We start from the raw sequence: 13,724 nt of genomic DNA, 5'->3' as shown, positions 1-13,724 counted from the left end.
GGATGGGCCATGCATCTTCAGAATTCATCCTGCAGCCCCTGCGCAACTTTTTTAATTAGAATAGAACATATACTTCCAAATGTGCATTTATAATAAGCAGTAGCTATCTATTTAAGTTGATAAGTTAGAGCAAATCTATCTTCTTGAAGTAATCTAGGAGAATTTGTCATCCTGAAGTGGCTTACAATTAGTTTCTGTAATCAGCCCCAGCCCATTGCTCAGACCAACACAGACTTCTGCTGTCCTTTGTGCTGTGCTCAGCATTTCGTCCCCAGCGTGCTCCACTGCCAGCCCTCTCAGAGCAACTCGAGGCCAACAGTCTTCGTCCCTGCTTCACAAAATAGAAATAAGCTCACGGTGCCTTTAATATTTTACATGCAGAAAATCACAGCTCCCATGGGGGGAGCAACACTGGCACACTTACACACCAGGCCTCATTTCATTACAAAACCAGCCCCTGTTGCCCACTGTCCTTATGTTGTGGTCACTCAACCAATATCAGAAACTTTTAGGAGAAAATTTGGTTTCCAAAGCTTTTCTTCATTCCCTACGAAACCTAGTGTAGTGCAAACCTTGGTGACAAATTATCTGATCTTTTTAAAGGGCTGAAAAGGCATTTAGGGAAAGAAAGGGAAGGGAAGGAAACACACTGCAAGGCATTATGGGGATATTTATACATCAGATTTCAGCTTCATACAGGAAGACAATGGCTTGCTGTGAGACCACCCCTAAACGCCTTAATCAAGTGATGCTCCCACTGATATCAACTGGAGCTTTGCTTCAGTGAGGAAGTGATGGATTGGTGTTTAATTATGCCATAAATCAACTTGAAATCACCAGCAGTCACCCCCAGGATGCCCAGGAGGAACAGCCATCAGGCATAGATTGCATTGTAAGAAGTGCTAACACTCTAAAGCTTATACTCTTGGAGTCTTGGAGGGGGAGGAGGAGGAAAGAAGGAGGGGATTTAACCAAGGTGGTGTGGGGATCATGACAAAATACCTCATTTCAGTTCAGCTGCTCACTGACGTGACCATGGACCACAGACAATCTGCAATTCTGAGTCTCCCTGTTACTGAAACTGGACCGACATTTAACCCAGCATCACATATCTTGAGAGCATCAGTGGGACAGCCCATTTAAAGGCTGGTTCAGCGGACAGGACTGGGAGCAGGGCGGGCTGGCCGCCAGCAGGGCTCAGTGAGGCATCCCTGGCACAACTCACAACCCACAGATGTCAGCCTGAAAAGAGCCCACTGCTGGCAGCCCACGCTTCTGCCAGCTCCTGATGTTTCTGTGGTCGTGTAGAAGGAGATAAAACGCTGCTTAATTAAAGGAGCAATTTACGGCTTGTCTGGCACCTAACTGGGACAATGAAAGCAGTTTATGAGCATAGTAGCCTGGACTATTATAAGCATTTTATGCCTTTGGCATAAGCCAACTTGTCCTTTAGTGTCACAGCCCTCAACAAAGCGCAGCTGGAGCCGGAGCCGTGCGCGGCCGCCCCGCACACACCTCCATGCAGTGCAGCACTCGTATGCACCGCGGTGTGAAACAGAGATGAAAGGTTTCATTTCAAAGCGAGGTGGCCCAGTTATATAAGGTCATATAAGAGAAACTGCTCAATATTTTACAGCCGGGCAGGAAATGGCCTTAGCAAAGTTGCCTTCCATCACAGATTTCTGCTTTCGTCTGCTTTCCGGGACGGTCAGACACGATGGCATGTGTCTTATTTCAAATATACCCATGCTGCCGTTAGAATAAAAATAAGAAACTTAGAAGTCACGAGGCAATAAATAATTAGATAAGGGAACCTCACACCTGGCTCCTGACAAAGAGGGCTGAAATGGTCCCACAACCCCCCTGCTGCTTCCACCCCAACATCTCTAAGCAGCAGTGAACGCAGCAGCACGTGCTAAATAGGATGGAGGAAGCTCTGCATCCAGTGTAATGAAGGCGTAGCAGAGCAAGATGAAAGCCAAGGCAGCAGCACGTGCAGCTTTCTGTACGTGCCCAAGACCTTCCCTGGGAATTTGAAGCTCTGCACTTGCTCCATGGCTGTCCTGGAAATGAAGACTAAAGGGATTCATTGTGGAGGATGACAAAAATCCCTCAATCTAAAGTACCAAACCTCCTAAAAAACAGCTTGATATTGGGTCAAAGTAATTGCTCAGAATTTAAGTGAACAGTTGAAATCAAATGTTCTGTTCTAATACGTTCATAATACTCAGAAATTTTCAAGTTCAAGTCCCAAATAACAATATGAGATGACAAGGGCACCTAGAAGCAAAGGCAGGAATTCTGATTTTTTTCCCCAGAACTCATTTTCAGAGCTATTTTTCATAGTACGGCCATGAGTTGACCTTACCCAGGTTTTGAGAAAAGGATTATCCCTTGATGCTTATTTATCTCTGCTTATGAGCTAATGATTTCTTTTTCTGTTATTTATGGTTGTGAAAAAGAAATACATCAGCCAAATCTGATATATTACTTTCAAAATGGAAAGGGTAATAACTAGAGATGTACCAAATGGCAGGTGTGTAATTTGGATAGCATTTATCTTGAAGTGCCTGCCAACTCAAAATGCTTCAGTTTATTTATCCTACTAATTTCCAAGCTGATTCAAAGACCAGTATGTGCTAGTCAAATTATTTGGTCCTGGTCTTCCCCTTTTAAAGGATCAGCATCAATTGTACAGTAATTTCCTCGTCATGGCAAGTGAGCATGGCATAATGACACACAGGCTGGGGAAGCAAGATGAAAGAACCACAAAATTCCAAGTGATACTCAGCACCTAACTTCTTTAGGCCCTAATTAGGTTGCTACAGTATTATTAATGCTACTAAATTTTCTTGCTCGGGCTACACTCGGTCAATCGGTCCCAACCACTGTAGATGGTACACAGAAAATTAGGGCTGGCTAATGAGACTAATTATCCTTCACATGGAGGCTGCTCTTTCACCAAGGCTGTGATCATGTCGTGCTGAAACAGGGCTGGGGAAGCAAGAGCAAAGGAGGTCACTGCACAGCGATGGCACAGGGCGTGCTGCTGCTTTGAAGGCTACACGGAATGCTGGTTTGCTTGGGCTGTGCAGCGTGGACAAACTGGCACGACACATATGAAAGGCTAAGATGGCATGCAAAACAGAAACAGAGTCTGAAAAAGAAGATTACTTCATAGATTCAATGCCTGAATAAATAAGAGTAAAATACTATCCTCCAATTGCATCATTAATGGTGCTGTCTTCCTGCACTTCCACCGAAATTCTGCAGCCAACTTCAGAGCTTTATTTCCTACATGAACCACGGCAAGTTAAGGAATTTTGTGCCTCAGTGCACTTTTGCAGACTTAATCAGAAATAACCAACACCTCGCATTTTTCTCCCCACTGTACCCTTTTCCCCTCTCTGAAAAGTGAGCACAGCGATGGGGAGCAACTTTTCAGCTCTCCTGCTGAGCACCCTCAATATGCCACCGCTGGGCATCCTTTGCAGCGCAGACACTCTTCCTTCCCTCTCCTCCCCAGGAATACAGAAATGCATTACAGAAGCATCCCAACTAGCAGAGAACAGCCTGTGCTGCTTTTTCCAGTCATATTTCTGAAAGAAAAGCCATCCAAGCTTTGGCTTCTGCCAAGGGAAGTGGAAGTCCATACTGCTAATTTCATTTCACCAGTCTGTCTGAAAGACAGACAGTGCAAGAATGGAAGAAAATAGCTCATTATAGGCAACATTTCTAGCTGCTATTGGGAGCTGCTGCTCGGAAGCCACATTTAATGGTCAAATACACACTCTCCATATCATTAAAAGGTGCAATTAACAAGTAAACAAGGTTGTTTCATGGGAATCATCTACTGCAGCATTTTCATATTAAAAGTACAGATCAGTGGAAGAAGAAGCAAACAAACAGTGAAACAAAACAAATAAACTTTAGGGAAAGCCTCTTTTAAGTGCAAACAAAAGGAATTTCTCAGCTCTATTTGGGGCTGTTATTGCCTACCATACAAATGATTAGCCTGAGACATTGCAATGCATACTGTATACCCAATATTGTACTCTTCACGCAAACCACATCGATTTTCTATGTAAGCTGGTATCCAGGGACATTTAAAAATGATTATTTTTGACACAATCACTGCATGGACTCCTTTGAGAACCTTTATAATTTGCTTAATCATTGGAAATTCTAATGGCCATTCACACAGTCCTGGTGCGGGCAGAGCCTCTTGAAAACCCCGTATGGAATTTCTTCCTTCCTTCTAAAGAAAACCATCATAATTCCCTTCTGCTATCCAAAGGACTCACATCTGTATGGGATGACAAAACAGAAGCTGGAAGCTTCTCCTGGATGACCCTGGGTTTAATCCTTCCCAGGCCTCTGAGTGGATCCCATAGGCCACCTCAAGTCCCATCACACAGCTCCTGTGAGCGAGCCGGCAGCCCAAAGTTGTGATGTGTAGGAGAGCAAATACATCACCTATTTTAAAAGTGCAACTTCGTTATTTTTTGATCTATTTCTTACCTTACTCGCTCTCAGAGCAGGTCTGGTCGCCTATTGGCTCCTGGCATTTAGAAGAACACAAGATGAGGCAAATTCTGAAGCCAGTAAGTTGCCCGATACACTTTTTTTCCTTTCCAGCTTGTATGAGTTTCTTACCTTTTTTTTGCACTACCTTTGAAAAGATGCAGTATATCTTAGGTACTCTCTCCATCTGGTTTCTCTTAACATTTATGTCCTTACAAACATTTTACCTTGTGACATTCTCAGACCTGGAGAAAATTATACCAATGCTCACAGTTACCAAAAGCTGATATAGCTTAATTCATTTCACTTTGCCTAAGGTAGTGCAGCTCATGCAGCATACATTACCACCTAAGCAAAATGGGTCAATAATGAACAAGAAATGACATTTCATATCTTTAATCCCAAGTCTGAGTTAGTTTTCAAAGCGAGGTGCAAGATTTAACTATTGCCTTCCTACTTATACGTAGTACAAATTCATATGGAAAGTGCAGCCCACAGAATAAACTTTTTCTTAAAAAAAGTACATGCATATATATATGTATTTATATATTTATATGTACATATACATACATATGTATAGATATACATATATATATATACAGTTTTTGTGATTCCAAGTATGGCAAGTAAGCTCCAGGAATAGCACTGAGCACTGAACGTCACTGAATAGCTGCTTGGATCCAGTTGCTGCTCTGGATATTTCCCTAAAAAGGCCTGTACATGTAGGTCTCCTGCCAGAAGATCAGACATCTCATTATTCTTTCTATTCTGTTAGATCTCTATTTATAACATTTATTTTCAAATTCTGTAACAGAGATGTTTGTGGCATCTAAATAGATCAGTCTGAGCAGTAGCTGAATAGGTGTGGAACAGCTGATAACAAAATTATCTAATATATCTGTGGGAAAAAAAGAAGCCCAGTGTGGAAGTGGCACTGTTACCCTATCACCTCCCTGAGGCCAGGGCCAGATCCCTGCTCCTGTACACCCAGAGACACCGAAGGTCACGGATGTTACTCGAAGACATGGTTGTTTTCTGCCCATCTTCCCTCTCCTCTAAATCACTGAACCCACAGTGAAGAAAATAACACAGCACAGCTACTTCCCCAAGGATGAGGGAGTTTATTAATAAGCACAGAGTGATTTCCTTTGCACCACAGAACACGAGACAGGATTTATAAGCAGTTAGATTCATGTAGTGTACATGTTTATGGAACACTATTGATGATTATCAATACGATTCATCTCCTAAGCACTTGTTTAGAAAGATTGCAGTGATAAATCACTTATTGCTGGAGGAGATTATAAGAAGAGTAAGGAATTGCCCTGCCATTGGCCTTCTGACTCTGCACACAAAGGCTCTATTCAGGTGGCAGTCATGTTCCAACACCTACACTGCTTAATGCTGCTAAACTATTTGTCATTCGAAGGCACATCATTAAAACAATACAGATTTGCTTGTTTATTTCTGCGCACTCTGCAAGGTTTTTAGGCATCTTTAATATGTGTCTGCTCCTGCTTACAAAAAGAATTAATTAGAGATGCTTTAATTTCACTTGGAACCAACAGTGAACTCAGTCTGATGCTCTGCAAGTGACACACGTTTCAAGCTGGGGCTCCCTGAAATCTCTGCAGTATAGCAGTGGGCAGGGCAACAGGCTTTCCACCTCTGCTCTTTATCAGCTGGGGATGCACCTTCAGTCATCCTGAAAAATGCACTTCAGCCTCAGACCAGCACCCTGTTGCCCCATAGCACCTTTACATATCACAGCACTGAGCAGGAGATGCTGATGCAATTAAAATAATATGATGCAATCTACACGGACACCAACAGATGGGAGGCACAGCTCTCAGTCCAGACCTGCAGCTCATCGTGCAGGACCTCAGTGCCAACAGCTCATTTGTTCCTTCTGCAAGGGCCCAGACCTCCTGGGATGGGTCTCACCAGCCTGCTCACAGTGCTGCTGCCATGGTGCTGGCACAGCTGCACCAAGTCCAAGCTCAGTGGGATTAAACCATGCAACAAACTGCCAACTGCAAACAGCCTTGGCTTTAATGACTCCCAAGAGCTTGTCAATGCAAAACAGGAAAGTACAGGGGTACAGAAGGAAGAAAAAGGCTGTTCAAAGACAGCCACGATGCAGGATGCTGCTTGTGCAGCAAATGGTACAGGGGTGTGGGAGCGAGTTCAAGCACTGCAGGGAAACATTGGAGACAAGTATGGGATGGAGTCCCAGGGAACATGATAAAGAATGCTGCTGTGCTAGGGTATGCAATAGACAAATCCTTGGAAAAACAAGATTCAGCAATTTCACGGGGATTTTTTTCCCTTTACTTTTGGATTTTGACAGCTCAAGGGCAGTTGCAGAGGTTTGGACATGAAAACATAATAAACCTGAGGCATGCTGAGTTAACTATATAGCGAAGGGAAGCAGTATCACTACATCTCCCACGAGAACCTCCCGTTCCTCTAGAGGCAATCCATTTCTGCCTCCTTCAGACGCATCAGCTCCTCCAGCAGAGGCGTGTTTGTCCTTCTCAGGTACCTCAAAGCATTGGAAGTCGCATTCACACAAGTCAGCCAGTCCTGGCATTGTTAAGTGCCTTCACTGGCCAACCCCAAAGCGCTTTATGGAGGAACAGAGGCACACATGTCAGGAAGGTACCCATTATAGGATCTATGGGGTAAAACAGCACAGACAGCTCACTGCCTTTCTAAAATTCAAAGTTCAAATTTAAGATGTGAAAGCTGAGTCTCTCGGCCATTCTGCCTTCATCCCTAACCCACAGCAAGCCTCCCTATTGCTTACTGCATAAATAGCACAAATAACAGTAATCAGGTCATTAAAACAAACAATAACAGAACAAAAACAAAATCCTCCACACACTAAAAGTTACCCGGTGTAAAACAAACAAAACCCAGCTGCTATCTGACACCTTTTTCCCACAGTAAATTTCCTCCTTTCCATCAGTAGCACTGCTTGTTCTGAAACACATTCAAAATAGTTCTCCTTGTACTGATGCTTTATAAATGCATTTTATATATATATAATAATAAACAAGCATACTCGCGTACTCTCAGCACTGGCAAAGTGCAAGAGAGTCCAGATTTCCAATGCTCATATGAAACCTAGAACATAGGCCAGCAATGCTCTCATCCAATTGCATGGGCTGCATCTCTGCTACTGAGCAGGCTCAGGGGTTCACGAGCCTGCATCTCAGTGGGGACGCAGCTGGCCAAGATTCCAACCCTAAAATCCAGGGGATGCATTTCAAACCATAAGAGGGCACAAACTATAAATACTGTTTACTAAATCCGTGTGCCGGAGGCTTACAGAACTTGACATAACCCTCGTGACATGCTCTGCCATGACTCCTGTGGGAGATGGTGGGGCATCGTGTAATCATCCTCACTGCAGGGAGAACACAGCACTGCAACAGTTTTTCATGGAACAGTGGCCAAACCATTTAAAATTAGACATCTGCTCATTTTACCCTTGCGTAGATGTCTGTGAAATACAGCCAACATTTTTACTAAATCATGCCTTGAGCGTTAGGCTAAGCTGTGTTAGATTGCTTGAGATCAAGCAAGTGAAAGAAAATTCGGTCATTACATTGGCCTTATGTAAAAACTACGTTATGGCCCAACTTTGCTGCAGTGAGAGTGATAAAGTATTTTCTTGGTGATCAATAAAATTCTGACCTCAGACACAGAAACGTAAGTGCAGGGTGAGTCAGCTGCACTCAGAGGAGACACCTCACATACGCTACAGGCAGATCTGAGCCTGGCTCCGTGTGTGGGGAGCAGACATCTGCCTTCTCCAAACACTGCTGCCAGACAAGAAAGCAAATGGGATACAAAGATGTGGAGAAGCAACTGGGATCGAGAGAAACACAGACTCAGACATCTCAAAAAACCAGGCCTGTAAGCTGATGATAACAACAGGAAAATGAACTGGCATGGCTTATTGTAAGACTTGTAAATATATGTTGCTAAAGATCTCCTCAGCCTATCTACTGTCTTTTGCAACAGAAAAAGAAAAGTCAAGCAGTTATTGTGAACAAAAATATGGTGCAGCTAATCAAGATCAGCATCATGACTCCACCATGACTTCTGCCTCTCACCACAGAAGGGTGAGAAGGGGAAGACAACACACACCACTGTAGGACCATAGACTGAACAGCAACACTGCTTCCATGGGAAAAATAACAGCAAAACGCTCTTAGCTTCTTTAAATGAGGACAATACTAAAGAAAAAAACACATTACTCACCTAGGACAGTCTTTGGCACTTATCTGCCTACTGCTTTTGAGACCTGGTTACCATTAATGGCAGCGTAACTGGGCAGAACAACTTCTCTTTTGTGATGGAGAACATTCAGATGCACAGAACTAAACCAGACAGCCCCAAATGGCAAGTCTTGTGGAAAACAGAGCACCATTTCAGCATTTTCTAAACTAAAATCAACACTCTCACCAACCATCCTTTGTCTCCCCTCTTGTGTTGGTATTAAAGAAATGAGAATTGGGAAAATATCCTGAAGCGTAACCTCGACATCCATTACTGAAAATAAATTGCAGACTTTGGCAGTTTTCCTGGGAGATACTTAATAGCAGCTTCTATTTTGTTTGGTTATTTTAGGGCATCCTTGACTCTTCTAAACTCCAGAATGTTCCTTATTATTGTAAGAAAAAACTCAGGGACTGTCATATCAAAGCTAATCCTGTGCGTGAGGAGAAGGGAAGCTACTGAGACAGTCTCAGCTATTGACACAACACTGTAGCCTTCAGGATATGAGGGTGAGGAATGCTTTTTATGGAAACAGTTAGCACGACGGCAGGAATACAAATCAAGCTCCATTAATTTAGTTTTAAATATTAATGAGCCAGGATGCGTAGTTTATATAAAGATTTACTTAATAAAATATTAAAATTTTTGCCAAAAGAATTGTAAATTCCAAGTCTATAAAGGAGAGTCAAGCATCAGAAGTTGTAAAAGACGGAAATATCCAATCAAAGAGCATCAGAATTCAAGAAGAGCACAACATTGTGCTTAGTCTCAAGGGCTGCACTCTTGGTAATCCACATTAATTATTGTTTGGACCAGGAGAGGAAAGGCCTTCTGTAGCAACCGGCATTCCACTTCAGCAACACCTCGGCTTTATGCCATTGCTGCTGCTGCAGAACAGTCAGACTGAACCAGAGGTATCGTCTCTGCTCTTGTGACAGTCTGTAGGGAGCCAAAGAGCTCCGTGGTTAAGCAGCACATCTCCTCCATGTCCATGGGGCACAAGCGCACGCACAATGTCAAGCAGGAAGCCTGAGCCCAGATCTCTTGAGATCTGTAGGCCAGGGACCTGTCATCAGCCTCATGTGGGTAGAGCTGACAAGAGCTCCCAGCTTTCTCAGCCAGCAGTCATATTTGTTTGTTCATCTGGGCAGCACCAAAATGTCTGGGGAATCTTTGATCACCTATTCTTACATCCTTACTTCTCTTTCAGGCACTGTTACAGAAGAGGTACCTCATTCATATGGATGTATTTCACTTAAAAGTAACAGGAAAAGTGACTCACTCAAGAAATACTTCATTTCAGCTTTTTTAAAAACAGAAAAACTGAAGAGCATCTACAAATGAAAGCCCATTGGTTCCAAACCACAACGCATTACTGGTTTATTTTCCAACGTGGCAACTAGGGACTCCAGACATGCAAAGGTAATAAAATTTGCATGACTGCCTGATGTCCTTATCTGTCTGAGGAGCTTTGGTACTCACAGCACAGATAGAAGGTGTCAGGAGAGATGCAAGAAATAATGCACTGCACAGCTGCAGAGAAATAGTAATTATGTTAGTTCCTGCACGGCGGGGAAAAAGGAAAACAGAACTAAACCATTTCATCACTGTACCTGAAAGCAAACAAACGAATGAGGAAAAACTGGCATGGACTCACATTGAGCTGGAGGTCATCCGTCCACTGCCCGACGAGGCGGTAGCCCGGGGTGCTGGTGTTGGTGGTGTGGTACTGGAAGATGTCGTAGCGCCCTGGAGCATCACCATTTTTGTTAAACATCACTGGAGTGCCAGCACTGCCTGGGGGAAGGAAACAAGACCAAATCCAACCAAAAAAAAAAAAAAAAAGAAAAAGAAAAAGCCAAAGCTTTACAGCAGCTATTTTATTTAGTCACGCCTGGGAGCTTTCAGACTGGCAATGTATTTCAGGCATCGGTTATCTATCACCAAGCCATCTAATGCAGATACTTCAGGACACGCTGGAATAATCCTAGTCCTCTCCCCTGATTAATTACTCCTGCCCAAGCCCACTGACTAAAAATAAAATGAAGCAAAACCAGATCAGTTTTCCTTCACTCGAGCTTTGCAAACAGCAAGAAATATCAGAAGGCTTTTCTTCTGCCCTCCAGCCTCCCTCCCCATCTCTTTTTCCTTAGGGAGTTCTTTACTGAAAATCACACTTGTGAATGGAGCCTTTAAACGATTCTTTTTTCCCCCAGAAAATGTTCCATCTGCTTCTGAGAGATACTGCTGTCAGAAGTCAGCCCAGGTCTAGTGAATCTTGATTGGCATCCAGAAATAGCTTCCTCCTCCACAATATGTTCTTATTCCTGTAATCAGCATGCAGTTGGGGTGGAAAAGAACAGACTAAACTATAGGAAGATCATTCCTTGTGTGCTCCCTTATTGAGTCTCTGTGAAACTGACACAGGCTGAAAAGCACCTCGGGTTGGAGCCATTCAGATCAGGATGCTGCATCAACTCCACCTGCCATGTACCAGGGTAACCAACACAGGGCTTGGATGCAGGGCAGCAGCAAAGCAAGCATCCCTCCAGAGCCCCCCCATGCTGCTGCTGAGCAGAGCTGCCCAGCACTGACCCCCAGTGCCGCTACCAACCATTCCCAGTCCTTGCACAGATAAGTGCTCCCCAGGGCACCTGCATCTTAATTGCCGTGGTGTCAAAGTGAGCCCTTTCCTAAAGGAGAATGTAGAGCAATGCTGCGTTTCCTTTAAGGGTCACATTTATTACAACATACATTAAAATAAGCTTTGGTGTGGCAGAGTAATATTGTGTCAAGATTGAAGATTTCAGCTCTAGCATCTCTATATTCAAAGCTGCTTCCTTCTGCATAACTTCTCTTTTTTTTTTTTCCCCCCAAAGCAATGAAAAATCTCTCCTGCGGTAGCACTGAACTTTAAGATTATGGTTTTCTTCATGATTCCCATTCTTCATTGAATTCCAGAGAGCAAAAGAAAATTTGAAGAAGTAAATTAGCATAGTTTTCATTGCAGCTCTGGTAAATGGCTTCCTGTCTATCCTGCAAGCCTCAGAGATCAGATATGGATTCAGTTCAAAGGCTGGTACAGAAAATCTTCCACAGAGATCTCTCCGGTTCCTTACGAGCACAAAGCTGATATTTAATTGTCATTACAGATTCATGTACCCAGAACACATTTATAATGAAAATGCTTAGAATGAAGAGGAATGGCCATAACTCCTTAACTCCTCAGCTCCTCCTGAAAGTCAGCACAAATGGGAAACGGTGTTTTGCTAATCACGACTTCTAAAGGGCTGTATATTATTAGTTAAGCTTCTTTCTGTTTTGTTTTGTTTTGTTTTTCTCCCAGAACTGACAAAAATAAAGGTGCAATCCAGAGCCACTACTCCAAGCTGCGCTGTTTCTGTGCTTTGTGGGAGCAGTAAAACATTTTGCCCGTTCCTGCTAATTGTTGCATAGAGGCAGTTTTTAAGGATTACTTAGAATAGCAGTGTTGAAGAGCAGTGCTGTATGTGGCTGCTGCAGGATTGGCATGGGACAGCATCGGTGCTGGGTCACCTCCACAGCACAGCTCCTGGGACAAGGACTATCATGCGCTGATGTGGGTACCTGACTGCAGTGCACACCTGTTGCTGTCTGCAGGTCACCACCATTTCTGCTTTAGAATCATATAGGAAAAAAAAGAAAAACAACCTGTGAAACAGGTTGCAAACTGCAGGGAAGTCAATCAGCTATAGAAACGCAGAGAACTGGGATAGTCCCAGGCCAGAAGCCAAGTCAAAGCCTCCTGTTTTCCAGCTTTGAAGTTGGAGTAATTGCACTCCCAGCCAAGGACCTGCTTTGTAAGCACCGACCTTCTGCAGCCTTTGCTGGGCTCTGCTGTGTGCAGGTGCTCTGTCTGCAGGGACCCCGTCGCTCCCATCCTGCTCTAAATCACTGCAGCACGTCAGCCTCTATGTGCAGTTCCAGCTTCTTTGTGCACTCATGAAAATAAGGGATGCATGAAAACCTCCTCACAGAGACAAAAGGATTTCCAAAATTGATTCTATTTATTACTTGACTTCTTGATCTTATAATTATTACAATATTTGGTTGATGAGCTTTCACTTTTTTTTTCTTTTTAATATAATTTAGGATTTATTTTCCTTCTGCTGAGATTCATACCATTTTGCTACAGCTCCGGCAAGCACTTCAGAAACTGAGCAGTAGCCTGCAGGCTGCAGCTCCTTGCTCATTCAGAGGCTATGACAATTTAATTCATCTTCAGCTCCCAACAAATAAGCTGTCCTTTCACCACACAGATGGAGAGCACATGACACCCATTCACCTGCAGGATGCATTCAAGAGAAGATGCAATCTGACTGAATTTGTAGAATTTCAATCCCTTAATCACCACAAGATGGGAAATGAATTAATAGGAGGAGGACAGGATGGTAGGCAGGTGTGCCTAGCCAAGGTGTTTCTTTATTATTCCATCCACGCTGACTGCGGTTTGAGGACCTGAAGGGCTCAGATGAACAAAGCCTTCAGCTTTTTCACTGGGGAAAAATACAACCTCCACTCTGCACCATAGGATTTTCAGAATCCTACTGCACGAGCACTTGGAGTTTTAAGTTTTCTGTATTTGGAGGCTTTCTGTTCTAAAGATAATGTGACAATATCAAAATTCACACTGAGATCCTCGTACAAATCCAGTCGCTCTTCATTAAAACGTTGCTTGTGCTCCTTCTGCGTGAATGTCATTACCTTTGCAGGGAAGAAAGGGCTTTAGAAGCAGTTACAGGCGAGATGGCTCCAGCTTCATCGTGGCAGAGAGAGCCATTACATGCACAGAGATCTCCAGCTCATGGGCTCAGGATGGGCCCGTGCATTTTTTCTCTCCAGCTCAGGGTTCAGGCAAAGCACCCCCACTG

The 13,724-nt window shown here is 43.6% G+C and overlaps 1 protein-coding gene across 2 annotated transcripts in view; it reads right to left on the bottom strand.

The window, feature by feature from the left end:
• Window positions 1-13,724, bottom strand: part of GRM7 (glutamate metabotropic receptor 7) — a 219,736-nt gene that overhangs the window by 58,380 nt on the left and 147,632 nt on the right. For both annotated transcript variants that reach the window (XM_085235846.1, XM_031555624.2), the window contains exon 7: window positions 10,472-10,611. In XM_085235846.1, coding sequence (XP_085091972.1) covers window positions 10,472-10,611 — 140 coding nt within the window. The remainder of the gene's footprint in view (window positions 1-10,471; window positions 10,612-13,724) is intronic.

The sequence above is a fragment of the Meleagris gallopavo genome, chromosome 14, assembly GCF_905368555.1.
Source record: "Meleagris gallopavo chromosome 14, MGAL_WU_HG_1.1, whole genome shotgun sequence".
Classification (NCBI taxonomy): Eukaryota; Metazoa; Chordata; class Aves; order Galliformes; family Phasianidae; genus Meleagris; species Meleagris gallopavo.
This window is presented reverse-complemented; position numbering and strand designations above follow the sequence as displayed.